The sequence below is a fragment of the Semicossyphus pulcher genome, unplaced genomic scaffold (genome assembly GCF_022749685.1).
Source record: "Semicossyphus pulcher isolate SPU_LCO1_2020_fin unplaced genomic scaffold, fSemPul1.0.p SCAF_22, whole genome shotgun sequence".
Taxonomy (NCBI): Eukaryota; Metazoa; Chordata; class Actinopteri; order Labriformes; family Labridae; genus Semicossyphus; species Semicossyphus pulcher.
This window is the reverse complement of record NW_027211696.1, coordinates 1471885-1493954: the sequence shown is the minus strand read 5'-3', so window position 1 is coordinate 1493954 and position 22070 is coordinate 1471885. Positions and strand designations below refer to the sequence as shown.

The 22070-nt window shown below is 39.2% G+C and overlaps 1 protein-coding gene across 1 annotated transcript in view; it reads right to left on the bottom strand.

Annotated features, from left to right (window-relative positions):
- LOC138602096 (ephrin type-A receptor 5) overlaps nucleotides 1-16801 on the bottom strand; it is a 58355-nt gene extending 41554 nt beyond the window's left edge. The window contains exons 1-3 of the mRNA XM_069673487.1: nucleotides 16640-16801; nucleotides 10296-10360; nucleotides 2212-2932 (exon numbers count right to left, since the gene is read on the bottom strand). Coding sequence (XP_069529588.1) covers nucleotides 2212-2932; nucleotides 10296-10360; nucleotides 16640-16739 — 886 coding nt within the window. The 5' untranslated portion in view covers nucleotides 16740-16801. The remainder of the gene's footprint in view (nucleotides 1-2211; nucleotides 2933-10295; nucleotides 10361-16639) is intronic.
- Between the last annotated feature and the right edge of the window lie 5269 nt (nucleotides 16802-22070).

Below are 22070 nucleotides of genomic sequence, written 5' to 3'. Positions count from 1 at the left end.
CGGTGAGTGAAGCGGCCATAGCCACTTCCGCATACCCAAACACACACTTAACTTACTGAAAAAACAGCAAGGATCCCACACGCCGGCGTGTTTAACAGCAGAACAGCTTCTCTGTGTTGGTCTGAGGTTAACGTTCACAGGTATGGAAACTTCAATGACTGTAGTGATTGATTTTGTTACATTTCCACTCGCGGATTGTCCTCCACTTTGCTCACCCGGAACTGATTGGCTGCAGGAGCTGAATTTGTCAACAGAGCTGTCAATCATCATTTTTTCAGCATCAAATAACAAATTAAAAATAAACTTGGACGTGAATCACCATGATAATAACTAGCTATAATGACATCAGGCGTGTATTTTGATTTTATAGTTTGACCCATCTCCCACCTGTTAACATGGAGGAGCCGGGCTTTATGACCTATACTGCAGCCAGTCAGCAGGGGGCGCCCGAAATGTTTTGGCTTCACTTTTAGGGAGCCGTCATGTTGTCCATCTTTTTATACAGTCTATGGTTAGAATGATGAGTCATCAGCTTTCTAAGTAATTGGTCAAAAACAAACTTTTAAACCTGATGCTCTCAAGTGCAGTGTATAACATCTTCCACCATGATGCAATGCAATGCAGTTTTTCGTTTATATGGCGCAAATGTAGTTTTTAATTCTCAGGACTGTAACCTGTTGTGACACAGCACTGGTTGACATGACACAGTAGCAGAGCTCTTATGTTTTACTGTTGAACACCAGAATGAGTTTTTCAGCCTTGTCAGCCACAGATCTGACACAGTCTGTGTGACTGTGCAGTCTTTGGCAATGTGACTCCAGGCAGGCCAGTGGCATACTGACAGCTATTTCCTAATGATCTCCCCACAGAGACTCCATTCCTGAGGAAGTTAAGCTAGATATGGTGCACAGTTTTTAAGTCTGCAACTGTTTCACCGTTTGATTACAATGAATCGATCACAGCTCAGCATTGTAAAACTCCGGGATTAACTGCTGGATCTCTGTGAGGCATTCTGAATGAATAGCAATTAAAATATTACCAATGGAAAATAAGATACATCAAGTGCCAAGAAACCACCGCTATCCTCCTATTACAGTTACATCAGTGTCGGATGCAATCAGATTATATTTTTGGTAAAGCTGTACCTGCAGACGATAGGTAATTGTTTTATGCTATAAAGTGCATAATTGTTTTGATACCACAGCTGTGGCTCAGTGGTAGAGTAGGTCGTCTCTCAATCCGAAGATTTGGGGTTGGATCCCTAACTGCAGTCACGCGACGAAGTGTCCTTGGGTAATACACTGAACCCCAAATTGCAAATTGTATGAATGGGCAGAGATTTGTAGTGCCGGGCATTGACTTCAGTGTATGAATGTGTGTGTGAATAGGTGTGACAGGCAGTGTAAAAGCTGCAAAGTAAATATCTCAGGTGCTCAAATTTGTGTGTTTGCAGTTGAGTTTTTGAGATCAATCTTTTGGTTCATCGCTTGAGACACACACTTAATCAGCAGGGAATTGTGTGAGGAGAAAAAACACTCAACAGGTACCAAATAATCACTTCAGCTTTCTGTACAGCTGTATGCAGCCGTAATAAATGTTCTTTTTTTTTTTTTAGGACATTTTGCCATGCCACTCAGAGCTACAAGCATAGTCTAGTGTCTGAAAAGTGAGTAATTTAAGGACAGCAGAGGGGATGATTGGAGAGGAGTGAAGGAGAGAAAAACAGAGAGGCCCTGGGTGCCCGTGGAGAAGGCAGTTAAGGTTGGCGATGTGAATGTTTGGGCTTGAGTCAGAGCAGAGCAGAGGCTGCATGAGAGCAGCAAAGTGCTGCAGGGCTCAGGGGAATACCCTCCACTAAGCTAGGGAGAAACACACACACACACACAGTCAGAAACACTCTCAGTAAAAGAATAAACAGATTCAAGCACATACACAAGCACACAATACTAAAAACAAGAATGTGCATGGATATAAAAATAAACAGAGGGTTCAGATAGCAACCAACAGGAAACACAAGCAAACACCAAAAAAGTGAACACTGGGCAATGATTTAGAAAGAAGAGAATTCTCACATGAAAGAATAATTATGGTGCTTTAGCTTGGGAAGTGATGTAAATGACTAAGTGATCACTAAATTTTGCAGATTAATTTCAATCAATAAATCAACCATATGTTTTAGCATTACTCCACACCACTCCTTTCTTCTCTTACCTAAACATGATCCGTTAATTTCCTCAAATCCTGGTTGGCACACACACTTCCCAATGGGCACCAGCCATTCGCCCTCAGTGCTGCAGTGCATCCTGGGAGGCTCATATAAGGGCAGAGAGTTATTGACGCAGTGGCCCACTACCTCTACCAGCTGTGAGGCCTCTGAGCCTGGGATTGTGTCGGGAAACTCTGCCAAACTCTTCACGAGAAAGGGGCAACGTTTGTAGAAAACACGTACTGACACTAGAGCAATACAGGCCCCCAAATCCTGAAATGCCAGGTAGAAGCCTTTTCGGGTCAAGGGACCTAAATCTCGGACTTCAGTGTTGAGCTTCATCACACGGTCCCCCAGGTCAAGCTCAGTGAAGCTCTCATCGGCTGCTATCGTGTCAATTTTGATATATCTACTCTCCTTCATCGCCCTGTCCTCCTCCTCTGTGATCCCTGTTCCATCTCTCATTTCTCCGTAGTCCATTTCATCCTCGTCCCCGTCTGTTTCGTAGTAATACATGTTAAATGTCTCCTTGCAGGTCCCGACACCCCCAGGAAGACTGTTGCAGTCTCTCAGGGTGAACTTAAGCTCGATGAAGACCCGCTGGGCGCCCTCGGTTAGAATCCAGTTGGTGTGCAGCCAGTTATTCTGGTTCTGCTCCATGACCCGGCACACTTGGTAGGTGTGGATGGGGGCATAGTCCTCGTCTACTTCCCCAATCTCCTCCCACTGAGACAGGAAAAGAGGGATATTATAGAGGACTTTGATTATGTAAAAGTACCCATAGAAAATTATACAAATACTCCACTACAATTTTGCATGCATCAAATCCTAACTTAGACTGAACAAGTTGGCAATTTTTTTAAAATTGTTTTTTAGAAGTTAATCTTTAGTAAATAAATCTGAGGCAGAACTCCTAACATCATGTGGAATCTGATAGGGGCTTATGATGTGTGGTCACAAAGTTGCTTAATACTAGGTTTATCTTCTTAGTTCTTATCTCTTACATTTTTGTTTGTTTAAAATCATAATCTGCAAAGGATCTAGCCTGATACATGTAGGAGTACAAAGCACAATATGGCCCTCTGTATGTAGATGTATGTTGATGTATGTTAGAAATGTAGTGGAGCAGAGGCAAACAGCTGTGTAAAATGGAAATGTTGTGCTTAAGTACCACTAAAGTAAAAATTTTAATTAACAAAAGTATACTGCACAAACTTTTGCTCAGATTTATACTCTTCTTTACACTACTTGATCAGAGAATTTTAGATTTCAATCATAAAGGACAAACCTCCTGTAAGGCTGTTAAGGCAACATTCAAGAACTTTGGCGCCTGTAGCAAAATCTGCCGCTAAAAATTGCAAGTTTCAAAAAGTATGGTAGAAGTACAGCTTAAGTTTCTCTCCCAAAACTCTGGTATCTGGTATATATGCCACTATTAAAACATTTCAAAAAATACCCAAATGTACAGAGAAATGAACAATGTCATTCGAAAGTCTTAATAGTGGGGAGTTATGTGATTTTGTGCGCGAGTGTGCGTGTGTGTGTGTCAAGGTATAGATAGCTGAATAATCCTCATCCCTTCCACCTCATTTCATCCGACAGACACAAAAGAATGAGATAGTGTTATAGGCTATATATGACTTTAGCCTGAATGAGGGGTGGAGTTCTTGTCAGCAGAAAAAGGAATTAACATGCACTTAAAGGTGTTCTTCTGTACGTACTGTATAGCCATACCGCTATAAAGTGTGTATGAGTATGTGTGTTTCCATTCCTTCCTGTATAAATGTATGTATGTGTGTGTGTATATATATATGCAAATTATTCTGTCAGCGTTGTAACTTGTGTGTGTGTGTGTGTGTGTGTGTGTGTGTGTGTGTCTGCATCCATGCCTATGTGAGTGTCAGACAGCTGCATTAATTCCCTCTGCAGCTCTCATGGGACGTGGCTATTATCTGCATCACTAGCATTCTCCCATGGCTAATGCAGGCGCTTCATCATGTCACCATAATGTGGCCAGAGGGACCAGACTATGATCTGGTGTTATAGCTTAATAGCCCATATTAGTCGATCTTTTGTGTTCTGTACAACCTTCTGTCTTCCTCTATTCTCCCTCTTCTCTCTGTCTTGTTCACCATCTGTGATTTTTCTCTGCCTCTTTGTTTTTTGGTTATCAAGATTCAGTTTCTGAATGTGTTCATGTGCTTTTAGTGTGTGTTTATACCATCGGTGAAATGACACATTTAAGTTAAGACACTGTTAAAAAGTGAGGACGATGTAGCCATCCTCAATTCTTACCTGGGCTGTTTGGGGGCTGACAGTTAAAGAATTAAGGTTACTGTTACTGAGTGTTCTAACATGTATAGATATAAAGACAGATCTGTGTGTGCTAGAGTCCCTATCTCTCCCAGACTTCAGTCAGTCCCAGTGCAGACATTAAGCCTCTTACTGGTTAAATCACACAGATCCACCAGCCTGTTCTGTGCTTTACACAGCTTAACACATACACACACAGACACACACACGCACAAATCCACACGTACATGTGCACACACAGAGACACACAAATGTACACACAAACACACAGCAATCATACACAGCAGGGAGTTTAAAAGACGACCCTCTCTAGTTTTGCCTGGAACCAAATGGGTTCAGCTTTTGTTTCTAAAGCATAGTTGCCATTGTTGCCACTGGACCCCCTCCAACTCTGCATCTCTACAGTATTAACAGTGTTTAATTACCTAATGTAAATGGGATATGACACCTGCTAAAGCTAAACCTTTAAACTGAGTCATCAAACTGATTAAATGTTTATGTTTTTTAAATTAAAAGCAAATGATTAAACATGATCCATTTGCATGTAAATAACCTATGATATGCACATTGAAACAAACACTTCCATTCAAACTAGAAGGGGTTTCACACCTTTGCTTTACTGTTCCATGATATGATATCCTTACTTCCTTAACGTGATGCATTCCATTTTTCATTTTGTAGAAAGGAACATGGTTTTCCAGGAAGCAGCTGCTCTTAAGGAATTTCAAGTGCTTATTTCATAGGATTTTTTTCAAGACTACTGTACATGGAATTAGGTGGATAGGGGCCTCTGAGGTAAAACATACAGCTCAGGGCTACATACTAACACTAAAGGGTCAAGACCACCCATGCTAGTGTAAGTTGACAAAATAATAAACTCAGGGGAACCTTTTAAACTGTAAATTGTGTGTACCTTCTTTTTACTATATCAATTTTTGCTTTGCCCCTTTTGCCCCTCAATGATTGTGTAAAGAAATTCACAGTATTTACTTAAAACATGGAATAGGGAGATTTCCCCCCTGCCCCTACCTTCTTTATGCAGTTCACACAACCTCTTCTAAAAGGGTCACTTCACTTAAATTCCAAGAAATCTCCAATTACTCCTAGGGGTGTCTGTCCATAACAATACTTGGATGGATTGGATTCACCTACTGAACATTTCAGATTTTTTTCCTAAGTAATCCAGTGTGCAGAGGGCAGCTCATATAGTTGCTGACAGCAAACAATGAAAATTATTCAGAATAACTTATACTGTGTTAGGAGTAGTTGCAGATATTTCAGAGTCATCTTATCCTGACACATAAAATCCAAATATCTGCAGGGCTTGATAACACTGATTTTGATGAACTGATGCTCTGATGTCAACAATCAAAAAGCCAAAATAGCTTTTGGTCCCTTTAGATGCAAAAGGTCCAAATAATCAGAGGTTCTTAATTCCAGTCATACCAGACATTCTTATTTAGTCCTAACCTCTTTTCACCTCTGCATTTATACTTTCCGCCCTTTCCCACTTTGCTTGGGACATTGAACTGGCCCGAAAGGCATGCCTCTAGCTTGTCACTAGTGTGTGTGTGTGTGTGTGTGTGTGTGTGTGTCATATCAATCAGCAGATTCCCTGTGGCTGTACTGACTACCCTCCTGGCTTGAAGCTCTCTTATATGTATTATTACTGCCCATGACCGCTGACCATCACAACACTGTAATAGAACTGTCCCCCTCAGTCGTTTAACACACAAGAATCCCCCACTCCCCTTTTCCTCATTTCTACATCCATCTCAATCTCTCTAACATCCCCCTTCTCTTGCCTCATTCCTCTGCCTTTCCATGTCTATAATCATTTCCCCTCTCTATGTGTCCTCTATTCTTCTTTTAATTATCCAATTTTATGTCTAACCCAGAAACACTGTTCGACCACTTCCCCCCTACTCCATCTCATCCCCCTCCACTTAAAGCTTGAGCTCCTGTCTTCTTCTTTGTCCTCCCCTCATCTCGTCCTCCCTTCTTCATGGTGCAGTAACATTTTACGGGAAAAAACTAAGATCTGCTGAGTAGCATGTAAGCTGCCGCACCACAAACCTCTAAACAAATACTCTTCAACATGTTCAAACAGCCATTCCCCATCCTCATAAGGGAAAGACCATTGAGGACCCTTACACAAGAACCGTTGTCATTGGGCAGTCATTGTGTCATTGAGTGTGTGCAAACTTCAACAGAGTTTTTTGCAGAGTGTAGAATGCCTTTGATGGTAGCTTGCCCTTTCCTTTGGTCAATTAAGCATGCTGAATCTGCAGAGGCAGTCGATGAGAGCAAGCTTTCTGTAGGGCTGCTCACCCTAACCAATTGGTGTTTACACCAATTTAGTGTGGCGTCACCTTAATTTTGGTGTGGCTTCTTTTTTGCACAAGCATAAAATGGGCAAAGTGCTTTTCGGAATCTCCCAGTTAAACATATTACGCATTTTATATTATTATTTAAGCTTATCATCTGCAAAGCTCTTAATCAGGAACAGCAATTTTCAGATGTGTCAACATTAGCCTCAGCAGCTTTAAGGGTATAGCTGCCAACTCTATCATTAGGAGTCGTCAGTCAAATATCTAATCACTGTTAGACATGTTTGATTTCATTATGTCATAAAACACCACATACATAACAAACTTGGTCAGACCCAGCAGTTTGTTATTATGACCATATATCTAGCAAATGTGTATCATATGTACCTAATTTGTAGGAAATATTTACCATAAAGCGCAAATACAATGCTGCCCAAGGAAAAAAAGGAAACTCAAGTTGCAACGAATAGTCAATGTCAGATAACAAAGTGTCAGCTATTTTAAAAATTGATTAATCTTTTAGGTAGTTGCAAAATACCATGATGTCTTTGGTTGCAGCATGTCCTATTCGAAGATTTCTTAACTTTTCTCTGTTGCATATCATTGTAAATTGAAGAATATATTTGGGTTTGGGATTGATAGTACAACAGACAAGACAAGACAATACAAGACATTTGAAGATGTCAACTGGGACTTTTGGACCTAGGCGACAGAGTAAACATTTTTTAATGAAATAAATGATATGACAATGATATGCCATTGACCAAATTGCACATTAGACAGCCCACCCTATCTACAAAGTAATCATCCAATGCGATGGGAAATGAAGTAATCGATGTTACTAAATAATCCCAATAGGCAAGGAACCAAAAATCCTGAATTAATTCATATTTTTTTATTCTAATCTCTTTTTTGTTTACCACTACATCAATAGCAATCCTAACAATGCAGATTTCTTGAACCAACTGAAATTATGCTTTTGAAAACGAACTATTCGCTAAAACATCCAGTGGCTTTCTAGAACGTTGATGGTTGTTTCTTCCCTAATGATTCTGTTTCCTCTAACAGAAAAGTGGCTTATGAATAATACACATTATATATAAACCCAATTGCTAATTAATTACAATACAATACTACTACAACTTTCCATCCTAAGCACTCATCAATCACATGTACTTTCTGCTGTCATTAAGCCACAATGAGATGTGGAGACAAAATAAAACCTTTTTTTTCTCTCAGAGACCCTTCTCTTTTGTTTCTTTTTAAAATGTCTTTCTGCCCATGTGGAATTTGTATACGAGAGGATTTGTTTTCTCTAGGTCACCAGAGGCCTGCTTCTCTTGCACACTTTTCAGTCCATCTCATACCGGTACAGCCTGAGTCTCCATCTCTCTCGAATTTTCTCAACCTCTGTCTTGCACCACACTTGTCTCCACAATGACAAATTTACCTGCTAGGGTAGGGCTACTTTTGCCTCCTGCTAGCTATAAGATCTTCAATTCAGATTTAAAAATAGGTTTGTTTGAACTCTGCTTGTGAATAAAATAGGCTGTAGAGAATAGAAGAGTCTCCAACTCTAACACTCAAGTTTATGCAGATAATCACGGATTAAGAGAGAAGGGTTTTTGGTGACATCTTAATCTCTTAAACCAAAATATTCATGTTTTGGAATTTATAGTCTTCATTTTTAAGCTACTATGTTAGTGTCATGCTGCTCATTGAGATGTGCCATTTCAAGGTCATTCATTAAATTCTGAATACTTTTTAAGGCCCCTATTTTACTTCATTTCCCATTTGCTTGAATGCATGTTTGAAGAACTTTCAAAGCACATTGAAGCTTTCGAAGAAGGAAGCCGGGAAGAGAAGATGGGCGGATGAAAAGATAAGCAGATGACAAATAAAAGAAGAAATGAGGAGTTAAAAAAATGTAATCAATGTTCAGGCAAAAGGGAGGGACACAGATTAGAATGGAGCCAGAAAAAAGAGTATAATGAGAAGAGAAACGATGAAGGGGAAGGAGGTGGGTGGAGGAGGAGAAAACAAGGGATGAAACACACCATCTGGAATATGAGACTTAAAAAAAAAAAAAACTTCTTCTCTGCTTCCTTAACATCAAATTTAGCCACAGAAGACTGCTGCTACTGCCAAGTGTGTGTGTGTGTGTGTGTTTGTGTGTTTGTGTGTGCTAGATTATGCTGGAGTTTGGGCTCCGTCGTATAAATATTGAACACGATAAGAATTATAATGGCCAACAACAATAACGTCTGGGATTTCAAATACCAAACATGGAATACATTATTTATTTTGTTAAACATGTTTGTCATTTAATCAGACAGGAAATTCAGGAGAAAAAAAAGCTAATAAGAGAGGATGTCAGGATGACAATACATTTTCTTAGCACATCTTTTCATTTCTCCCCTTCTGTCTACCCTGAATGCAGTTATTTATGCAGATGCATTGAAGAAACCACACACCATAATCACATCTTCATTAATATGATTGTTCATACGGCTGCTTTTGTCAGCACTATCTCTCCCATCTACATACAGGCACAGAATGGGTTGTGATTTGAATACCCAGAGCTGAGAAAATTCAATGGTCAGCACTCTTTGGTCCTGCGTGTGTAGCTGCATATTTGCCAACTATATGAGAGATTTTCCATGTGGATCAAAAAGATGCACGAATTAATTCCTTTTTAAACCAACAACAGCACTATCAATCCCCTGGGGGCTGGGGAATGTTTTTTTCCCTAGAAAGGTGGCAGATTCAGCTTCAATCTAATTTCTCCTGAGTCGAGGTAATGCCGAAACTTTCATTTCTTTAAACACCATTTCTTTTTCATTGAAATACACTCTATAACTGTATGAAATAACTATTTTCCAACACGAGTAAGTCATTTTCTAATTAGCTCTCACCCTGGGAATAATTGGAAATGGAAACTCAATTCCTGGCTTGAGAATAAAATATCCCATGGTGACTTTCAATATCTTATTCATGAATTCAATTTACCCTGATAATGAAATGAAAATTCTTAGAAATGAAATGAACTTTAAACTTGGTTAATCAAATCAAGAGCCTTCAGGGTGAAATAATAAAGTTACATGTGTCTTCAGTTCTACACAGAAAGTGAGTGAATCACTTTAACCTTTATTCATTTTGTTTTTCTTTGTATCATACTTTTCATTAATACTGCTGGGTAATTGAGTCTATTAAATATTTGAATTTTTTTTTTTTCATAATCTGTATTAATCATGTGACAAACAAAAAATAAAACGACACACTGAAATACCTCTAAGAGAAGAGAAACCATGTGATACCAAAAAGACAACAAATCATGGTGCAATGACACTAGCATCACTGCAAACTTCAAGGTTAGAATAAGATTTTAAAGTTGTTGTCACTAAGTTAAATGAGGATTTAAATATCTTAGCAATGGTCATACTCACCCCATTTTTAGGATAGGCCACCCATCCTAGGTCTCCCATCACAGAGCGAGAATCCAGCAGGTTTACTGTTAAAGATTAAAAACACAGAATATACTTAGAATAGGCAAACAACCAATCAATTCAACTTAACAAAAAAGGAAATAACTGAGAACATGACGCCTTCATTCTGCAACACAGAAAACTTGATCTAGTCTGGTCAAGATTTTTTTTTGTTTATTCACGAACATGACAAAAGATAAAAACATTTACAACCATTTTAAGAATTAAGCAAATGATGGTTAAACTGTTCCAGGTGTATCACAAGGCTGTGTGAGATTTGACAAAATTTTAATCACAAAATGAGGATTAAAAAAGAACTTCCATTCCAAATTCCATTTGATTAATATCCTAAAATGGTTTTAAACATAGTAATGAGAATTGAAAGGTGTTTTAGTTCATAGTCGTTAAAAAATGCAAATGCCAAGTCACGCATCACAGTAGACATAACCCCAGACACAGCCTGAAGTGTTGGGCTTAGAATAGTGGCTATTTTCTTTTCAACCTCTTTAGTGGAACGACATCTTGTTGACCAAAATCTCCAGCTCAACTCAATTCTTCAACAGAGCTCTCTGCTCAGATTGATCCATTAAAATCCTCCTTTCTCAGCCTCTCAGTTGAATGCCGTCAAGTGCAATTACCTGGCCACTGCACTCCTCAAAACATGTTTCCATCTCCTCATGTGCAGCACTTTCTTCTCTACCTGTGTTTTCCAATATTCCTCAAACAAAGTCACAAGTTCTTGTCAAAAGTGCTTCTAACAGTGGAGTTTTTTTAATTCATTTGGAAGCAAATTCAAGGCTGCGAACAAAGGGTGCAACTTTTTCTTTGGTTCCTCAGTTTGCAATAAAGATAAAACTTTTAATGATGATTTTGGATGAATAAGTTCCACAGTATCAACATAGAGCTCAGCTGAACCCTGTTCACGTCAAAGCCTGATCATGGTAGTGTGATAATATGACCGAACATGAAAATAAAAACTCTGACGACGCATACGTTTTGTTTTGTTAACGAGACGACACGGGACTAAAAGCTTAGTGGTGGGCTGTCGGACATTCAAAATCCATTATATTTCCCCCCAACGTGCCTCTAATATGTCTGCCAGCAATGCATTCCTGTAACTAGTCCAATTGGTTGAGGGGTGTGTGCAGTTCCCCCTGATTCTGACCCCGCCATACAGGTGATGATGTCCCAAAGCGGGAGCTTGAAAACAACATGATAGCATCCACACAAAATGGAGGGCTGTACTACGAAGCGAGTTCAACATACCCAGGCTGTATTTACGTAAGCTGGCTCAACGAAACCGCAAGCCCCAGTTAGAGATAACGGGTAACACAGAAAAAGGGGCGTTTTACGCGTTATTTGACACAATAAGGAGCGATTATCAGCTGTCTCCTTCAGACTGTTTAAATGAGAACGATGATGAAAATATAGAAAGTTTTTATGGTAAAAACCAACACTGCTGCTGCAAAAAGGCAAGAGAGGAATGTGCAGTATGTGTTACTTTACCTGGATGGCTTCGTTCTGTGGCTTTACATGTGTAACGTTATGTTTCCAAAAGTTTCCGTATACACATATAGTCTCAGCTGAGGATTTATGTTGCCCGTGGAGAACATCGTCAGGAAATAATTAATGAAAGGACGGTGCTTCACAGAGGATTAAACCTGTATTAGGCCACTTGTATTACGTTAAAGTGAGAAAACATTTTGACTAAAAGTAATGACTAAAATGTGACAACTTTTTTATGAATGTTTTGGGTTGTCGTCGACTAAAACTAGACTAAAACTATAGTGTAAAAATGACTAATGACTAACTAATAAGCATTTGTGTCTTAAGACTAAGACTAAATCTAAAATAGCTGCCAAGAATAACACTGCTCCAGTTACTGGATGATGTTTCTACACCATGTTGCAATATGTGAAAAATCCCCAATAGCACTTTCACAGGCCCTGAATACAAAACATCACATCAACGAACATATGGATTTTCTTGTTACATGCTGTCTTGAAACAGCTTCAAAACTTGTCTGAGTTTGGCCTGACATGGCATCCATCAGCTCATTATCTATAACACTTAAGGGTTCCCAGCTGTCATTGGGCAAGAGGCAGGGTACAACCTGGACAGTTACCAGTCAATCACAGGGCTGAAAAAGTGTAAGGGCAATTTAGAGTGAGCAATTATACAACATGCATGTCTCTGACTGGTCTTGGCGAGAACCCATGCAGGCACGGGGAGAAGATGCAAACTTGAAACGGCAGGTTCGAAACAGGAACCTTCTTGCTGTGATGCCACAATGCTAACCACCGCACCACCCTACTGCAATAACTTTTAATTTTTGTCAGGCAGGATTTTAACATCTTTCGTGTTCTGTGTCTCGCTTAAAGAATACCGAAGCAATAACATAGAAAGTACAAAATAATGACACTGTCAAGATTTTAGTCTCCATTAAATGGGTAACATAATGAGCTAGAAATTTAAGCATACCACAAATAGAAGCAAAGAAGTATCTGTTACATGCTTGAAAATCTCCCTTTTAGAATCTCTTCTGGGTACTAAATCACTGGGCCTCCCGAGGTGTTAATTTGTATTCCCTATGTTACTTTCTTATTTACCTTTTTGGCAAGCTTCAAATCCCAAGTTACTCACTGTTAATTTTACAAGGACAAGGAAACTTAAATAATCACATCAGTTGCTGGACAATGCCGGCTTCCTAGAGGCATACATTTTAATTACAATAAGCGGTTAGATTCATGTGTGCCATAGCATTCACCATGAAACACTTGTGAGCTGGATGCATGCATTCTTTTCACTGATACAAAGAAGGACAAACATTTTTACTACTGTCGACAACTACTTCAACAAATTTTATATGCTATTAGTGTGATACACTACCCACATTTCCAGGCAGCATAGTTAAAAAGCTTCAGTTAAACTTTTAGCACTGTTTGGTGCTAGCAAACAGAGGGGTTTCTTTGAAGTTTCCTTTTTTCACATTAATAAAGAACAAACCCCGATTCTGTTTGTAAGAGATTAAGTCAGTCATTGGAAAGTTACCATCCGTGTCATAAACCAGCTGTAAAGTACAATTTTTTCAGTTTACAATTTGTTTGTCATTGATTAACTGTCATATAACAGCTGATCCGCGTATCAACCCTTCCCGTAATGTCAACAAAAGAATAGACATCCGCAGCGAAAGGTGGAGTAGGGAGAACAAATGAAGTGGGTCGTTCAGTACCAGAAACATACTTGCTCTGACACACTCCTCAACACACACACACACACACACACGCACGCATGCACTCTAAACTAGTCTTACTGTCTCCACTGCTCTGCAGAGAATAATAAAAGATGTCCTTAGGAGGCGATTAGACAACTAATTAGGCCATAAAGAAGAGATAAGTGATGCTGAACTAGATCATAAGGGATATGTTACCTCGTTCACTTTCTCTCACTCTCTAAGGATCACACCACCTAACAAGTCTGTGCTCAGCAGTCACAATGATCAGAATGTATTATTTAAAGTGATCACCAGTGAATGAACAAGTTATTCAAAGTCTTGTTGTAACATTACTTTAAGGACACTCAAAGTATTTCAAAATGTTGAAGAGCATATGGATTTTTCAGATGGGAAATATAGATAAAAGAATCCTTGAAATAACGACTGAATAGTAGACATTTTTAGCACTCTTGCAGGTGATGCACAGTTTATGGGCCAACATTACTGATCCTACAATACAATCTTATCTGAAACCATATATTTCCTCCTAATTTTGAAACCAACGTTTAAAATATAAGACTTATTTCCTCAACACATTTGCCCGAGTCTTAGTTTGTGATTGATTGTGGCATTTACATTTAAGAACCACTAAAGGCTTAGCTGCCTGCCTACATGTCTCTCACACAGACACACAGGCAAGTGGGCACACATGCACTTCTTTTAAGCCATTAACAGTAATTAACTCATTCATTTGATCAACACCATTACACACAAAAAGTAGAGCCTAAAATCTATGCTCACACACCAAGATCATCTTAATTAGTCAGACATTATTAATCAGACGCCTTGTCTCACACAGATGTAAGGCATCTGGCACTGGTCGAAACCATTCTAAGGAATGGATCTAAATAAGAATGGATTAGCTTGAAGAAAGGAAATAAATCAAGCTAGCATGTGTCTACGGTTTTCCTAGCTATCATTCATCAGAGGTAGAGTCCCACTGAAGGATAGCTTTTCTGCAATATAAAGGATGCATGGCAACTGTTCACTCTGTTTAGGGTACTAACAGGTGAATATGAAAGGTGAACCCCTTAACTTGATAAAAAAAAAAAAAAAAGCAAGTTAAACCATTAAGTCTGCTGCAGAAAATCAGCATAAAGCCTGGTTGTTACTTTCACATTAGGACAAAAATTGTCATGGGTAAGTGGCTAAAGATCCAAAAGGTTCCTGGGAGATGTCGAGAGCGGGCTGAAACAGGGTTTCATCCTACTTTTTCAGTTATGATGAATAGCCCAATGAGAGACGAGTGTTTGTTCTAATAATCGGCCTCAACCTCCTCGCCAATAATGCATGCAATGCATGATTATCCTTGCAAATATCTGCCAAATTCATCAAAAATGTGTGTTGAATGGCAGCCTCGAGCAAAAGCTTCTCAAGAGGTTAGCTGTTTAACACATTTATTTTATGTGTTCTGTTAAAGTTTTGTGATTTTTCTGTCACTTTATTAAAATAAAACAGTTTTTGTAAATGTGCCGTGTCGAAGAAAACAAAGGATAGCTTTGATAAACGAAGAAGGCAAAGAAAACAAATGTCTTATTAATTTTAACATGAGGTGAAAGACAAATTGCTGATATGTTATTTTCTTTTATTCTTTCCCTCTTTTCATTCACTAAAGTCTAGACACAAATTTATGATCCAGTCTGCCATTCAGTTACAATTCTCACAGCCTCAAGCTTGTTTTCACAAGGCTATAAATTAACTAAGTGGAAATGTAAGTGCAGGTATTAATCTCAGTGCTATTACAACAGACCTCATTAACTTGTTTCAATATAGAATTGTAATGGACAATAAAATATTCTTTTAACTGACTTTGGGGAAACTTTTCACTTTTTTGAGGACCTTGTCTGTCAGTCCGCAGCTGTACTAAGTGTATTTTATCCAGCACGAACACAAACACCCAGACCCTAGTGCTGTAAATTAACTTGGAGGACAGAATATAAAGAGGTTACTTATAGGTGAAATTTAATTGAAAGTTGCACTGCAAACCCCTCCAGGACCCCTCAGTGATCCGTGGTCACACTTTTGGAACCACTCTTGTGACTCTAAACTTCGACCAAATACATCTGTCATGTGAAGGATAAGTAGGTTGATGACTGTGCTGCCTTTCTCGGACAATACTGTCTAATAGCCTCAAACAATAGCATCCATCTCGTGCTATTTAAATGCTACTCCGTCTGCAGAAAATACCGTGGGAACAATAATTGCACATGTTCAGTCAAACATTTCAGACAAATATTGATGAGCCAAATGAATCTGTAAATGAACAAGATAAGTTACATCATAGCAAATGCATCTGTAAATGATCTAACAAGATATATTACATCATTGCAATCCATATAATTCATAGACTGGAAGAAACATTAAGGGCTTCACAGGTTAACGTTACAATGATTCAGTTTGTATCTTTTAAGAAAGAATGCCGCATTTGTCCAAAACAAATCATATTTAAAGGAAATGAAGAGAAATGTCGCAGCAAAAGCACTAAAGTTTGCATTATTTAAGGCTAAGGAGTGGACTAACAATGAGGTCAATTAAAACTCAGCAAATAGTTTTGTCCGCATCTATTTTAAAATGAACACAATGTGCTTTAAGATCAATGTCAGTTCAACAGTATTAGCCCCTTACATGCTGCACAGGAAAACGTTTAAGCCTAAAAGCCTACGGTGATTTTCGCAGCGCGCCGCGCGTCTGCCGGCGCTGCCAAGTCCTCAAAGGACTGGTTATCTGAGACTCCTGTTCGGTCCAAAGGTCCTTTTTTTATTTGTGCTTTTGGCGTTTCGGAGCTCACATGCATTAATGCATTGCGGGGCACAGTTGTCATAAATATTTTCGAATCAAATCGATTTTAAAGGCGACCTAATTTTCTGTCAAAGGTTGTCGGAACCGTGTAGCCTGCCTAACGGAGACCGACGGTCAGGGGAACCACATGCACAAGACGGACCTTTAACCGGTCAGACTTGTCGGTGCCAAGAACAGCACAGTCGTGTACCGAAAGACCCTGTCAACCAAATGTTTCTCTCTTCGTGTTTACCTTCATTTGCGGGGATGCACCACGCTCCAAGAAATGCCAGACTCCAAACCCACGTCCACGCCACCAGCCGAATACCAAAACTCCTCAAGCGAGATTGCATGGCGCATCCAAAAACGCAATCGGTGACAGGGGGAGATTTTTACAAAACAGCAGCGGCCTCGGTCAGCATAGAGCGGGATACCGTAAAGAAACCATTTGTATATTCACGCGTTCGCTCAGAGAGAAGAGAGCTCATACTAAGCGGCGGGTAGAGAAGATACTGAGGAGCTGTGTGCGCTCTGGGTTTGGAGAGGCGGGCGGCGCGCCGGGGGGCGGAGAGAAGCGCAAGTCTCTCCAATCACCGCAGATCCTCCACAGGTAAACCCCAGTGCTGCGGGACTCGTTTCTTCAAATGTAAATTAATTACTGCACTCGTTACCGTTTCCAAACGTAACTCCATTGCTTTGTGCTGCCTATGACTGTACTCTTCTCCTCCTTGGGCTGTATTTCTGCACGAGTAAGACGATAGTACTCATACATAGTAAGTATGTCTTAAAAAAAACATACAAAACACTTATTTCGCGGCTTTCTGCTGAACTTAAATAGCCTTAAAATAGATTGGACGACAGGGAACGCTGGATCGATTCACTTGCTATAATGTCACAAAGAGATTTGGATAAACGAGATTATCCAAAATATGAATCCACATTATATGAATTAGCATTTTCTGTTTCCCGATATATATCTTTGACAGAGTATGATGAGATTTAAAGGTATCTTTATTGGACAAAATGACCTTGGAGCATATAGTTTTTCTTTACTTGGAGATTTTTCATATTCTTTTTATCTGTATCCATAGAGTTGGTTAAAATATATGACATGCATTTTATTTTTTTAAATAATGTTTTACTAGAATGTATAAGATATTAAGAATACACAAAGACTAATATAAAGTGAAGATTACAAACTCAAAGTAATGCTTGTTTTTTTTTAAGGAATCTGTGAAACATTTTTTTTTACAAAGAAATGTTTAATTCCATTATTTCAGTGCGAGACAGAGTTTTTTAAAGACCCCTTATAAAGTTATCAGAACTGTGTAGTGCGTGCCTGTCTGAAGTGTGAATATGTAATAACTACACGCTCCCACCCTTAGCACTTACACACATATACTCTCTGCCAACTCTTCACGCTGTAGCTGTGAATGCAATTTGTTCTTTGTCTGCTTCCTAGTTAAATGTGTGTTACACATGTACTATTGTCTCTATCTCTCTCTTTGTCTCGAGGCTTATCTCTCTGTCTTCATCTCTGTTTGTCTGTCTCCCATCCTCCCAGTTTGTCTGTTTCTATTTTTTCCGCCTCCTTTTCACCCTCCATGCTGCAATTAGACTCTTTGATCACTGAGGGATTATGGGTGATATTCCTGTGGATTACCCTGCTAGCACCTCCTACGCACCTTGTGTGCATTCATACATACATGCACCGATTCAGTCCTTACTCAACCAAGGTAGAGGCACACAGTAAGATCTTAGGTGACCCCACTGTGACCTTCCTTGTCAATCACGATAAATACAATAAAACCCCATTTTTTTGTACTTCTTTGAATCTAAAATGTTGCCCTTCTTTTATTGTAAATTATAAATATTGTTTGCCAAGCACAACCGGGACTGTAGGTGTAATGCCAGGGTGGTGGTGGTGTATTGTAGACATGTAGGGGTCTGATCAGCACTGACAGCGGGTGTGGAGGTGGTTCTGGAATGCCAGAAACTGTTGTTGTCTCCTGGAGGTGTCATCGGATTAATTCTATAAAATGTCTGCTTGGAAAGTACAAAAAAATAAACCTTAAACCACCCCCTAACAGTTAGATATTGTTGATGTAAGTTTTAATTCTATTGTTTGGAGATGTGTTTTATTTGTTCCTTTGGGTGTTTGGTAATTAGTGGATGTTGTGATGTCTATTTTAGATATTTCCAGATCTGCTACAATTGGGTTCAGTATTATTAGAATTGGAATGATTGAAACTCCCTAAGTAGGATACAGGATTATTTTCTGTAAATGTATTTCACATAAAAAACATAAACACTAAGAAAAGACAATTGTACTTTTAATTCATTATGGTTATTGTTAATCAAATAGAACTGTGGTTAAACCTTGGTTGTCTTTGAACACTGACAAGAGAGACATTTACAAAAGAAGTTCTGGCAGGCAGGGAGCAGCGTTAGCATTAAGTTATGAAGCAGTCTGTATGTAATACTGATGTCTCTATACAACCTACTAAAGCAGAGCAGACCATCGGTGAAAATATGATTTCTGTATAATTAATCGTAAAGCTACTATGAGGACCTTTAACTTTGTCGATCTTGGCAGTCCCTGTGGACAAAGCAGTAGCTTTTATCTCTTTGCTAATCCTGTCATGTACATGTGTAAATGGTTAAGTGTTAACTCTTCTTATTCTCAAAGTTGATTGAGTATTCACTTACTTACTCTTAATGCTGTTTGATGCTGGACAGGTAGTCAAAAGTTGGAACTTGAGTCATCCATTGTAGTTTATGAAAAAACATGATTGTTGCCAATTCAAGTTTGATAAAAAAGAGAAGTCTGGTTTTGAAGTTACAGAAAATGTGTGTGAAGTGAAGCTCTTGTGGTTAGGGAGGTAAGTCATCAACATGGGGTGTCTAGTTAGGACATGGGAGGCTGGGATTCCTTTTTAGCATTTATTGATAACTAAATCAATGTACACAGATGCACAGGCACATTACTTGCTGTATCGTATTAGGTGGGAATGTGTTCTAAAACAAAGAGGAAACAAAGACATCTACGTTAACTACGTTACCCACATACACGTTTTGCCATCTACAATTAACATAAATCTCACAATATTATGACCATAAATTGCTAACAGAAACTATTGCCTTTTACAATGAATACACACATTAACACTTACTTGTGGTCAGTCATAAACACACACAAATTGTTAAACAACTGAAACAAAGCTTCTGTTAAACGTCCAACTTTACCGAAAAAACGAACTGCGAATTTTGAACCAGTGCAAGCCGTGCGCAAAACGGTTGTTGACCTGCAACGGGTTCCAACGTCACTGTCCACCTGTCCTCCTGTCCTCCTGCCACCTGAGCCTTTTGCACAGTGTGCTTCCATTCACTCCCCAAACCTCCACAACATTACAAAAAATATGATCCAAAATGTTCAAAGTGTAAAAGATCCTAATGGGAACGTTGAACCATTTCTTTGGTGGTTAAATGTTTCTGCTGTATATAGTTTTTAACATGATTTTTAAACATGTTCCAAACTCAGTGGTTTAGTGCAATCAGATGTAATGTTACCTTGGGGCCTGAACAGTCAGCTGTGATTTTGTATCTGCCCACAAATGACAGTAGGGGAGGGAATGGGAGAGGAAGGTCAGGCTAGGTCACTAGAACACACACACACACACCCCTCTGACACTCAGACACACACACACACACACACACACACACACACACACACACATTTGTAGCTCAGAGAACCTTGTTGTTGCCAATATAGAGACGTCTTTTTCTGGTATAGAAGTAGCAAGTCAAAACACTCCACAGCAAGTGGTTTGGGCAAGTTTAATGATGATTTAATATTTTGAATAACTCTATATAATCGACCAGACAACCCTCCCTAGGGAGAAACGGGCATTGAGATAATCGAGGACCCCCCTCCCCCCACCCACTTACAGACACACACACACACACACACACACACACTGCACCCCCATTCCCCAAAATAATCAGCTTTCGGGCTTGACCAGATGGCCTCTACTGTAAAGAACTCTGGGATTTTCTAGAATGCTGTGGTAATATGTTGAGACATTACAACAAACGTGTGCTGTATTACAGTTACTGAGATGCATTTACATGTTTCCCCTGAAGCTGTGGAACCCTCAACATGATGGGTTAAACTTTAAAAGTACAATTCCTTTGGCTTGTCTTCTTGGCTATCACTTGTGGGATATTTGTAAGATATGACAACTTAATTTTTTTGTGTAATCAGCCGTAAGTGTCTGAATGTTCTGCTTTAACTGTTTCACTGGTAAGTGGTTAAATCCAAGACTGCTTTATCCCTTCAAGCTGAAGAAATTATGTTTGAGTGGCATAGCAGAAAAAGAAAAAACATTTACAAACCTGATTTGAGGTGTTTCAAAGAGGATGATGAATCCTTTCATGGCAGGCATTTTGGCATTTCATAGCAGGGAAGCATCTTTCTAATTACTGACATGAATGATGGCAGCACATCATTTAGATGTCCCCATTCCAAGGCCCCGTGATGGTGCATGACAGACACTGGAATGGCTTATTTAGTGAAAGATGGCCATTATTTTTTTTGTAAGTTACACCTGGGCTTTTTAAGGTGTTTAAGAACATTCACAGATTGGAAGTTCCAAAGAGATCAAGCCCAGATTGAGGCACTGGCATCCTATTGTTTGGTCATGGTGACTGTTCAGTGTTGAGGAGACAAGAGAAGTAGAACATAGTGTGAAACATATTATTTGTTCAAATCTTGTCACAGAAAGTTCCAAAAAGCTATTAAGAAGAAATGGATGAGTTTGACATTATGTGACCAGATACTACCACAAGTGGACTCCCATTCATGTAGAATCACAAAGGGTAAAATAGGTCTTCTTTCATCACCTTGCTGCAATTAGAATAACCGGTATCTACTCCACTAGTTAACTAACATCTCAACAAGTTATCAACCCTCAAACAAAGTTCTACATTTACAATTCTCTGGCCTCCATTTGACCCCGAAACATGGAGCACTTGTTTTGGGCTTATAAAGAAGGAATGCACACAGAAAAAGCCGCACACACTTGCACTGACATGCACATACACACACGTACACATCCCCGTGGGCATCGTTAAGCCCTGCTTAGCAGCTCAGTGAGGCTGGCAGGCAGTGCTGCTGATATTCTCTCTCTATTTTGGCTGCTCCCCTCTGCATGCTGCTCCAAATCCTACTGCTCTCTTTTCACACATTTTATCTCCCAACTCAGGGCCTACAGAATATATACTTTATATAATGAAGTGTGTGTAGGGGCTGAGGGATAACTTATTCTAAGTGCAACCCGTGGAGAAAAAAATGCCTGAGGATCCAACATGAGCTGAAGAATAAATAATCAAAACAAAGCGCTTTGGTTTCATTTAGTAAGTAATGAAGGAAACATTGACTTCTTTATAGTATGTTCATTACATGTAATGGAATTTATTCAGCATGTATATTTGCATGTAGGATACGTTGAGCTCCTGATAGATACATATAAACTTTGATCTTCTGAGCAGGGATTATATTGGAACAAAAAAATGATGCTTCTTTCCCCTCATCACTTAATATTTGCTCTGCAGAAATGCTGCCTTGTCAAGCATGCTTTTGTGACATTTTGGGATATATAAACAATGCTTCCAGTTCCCCTCAG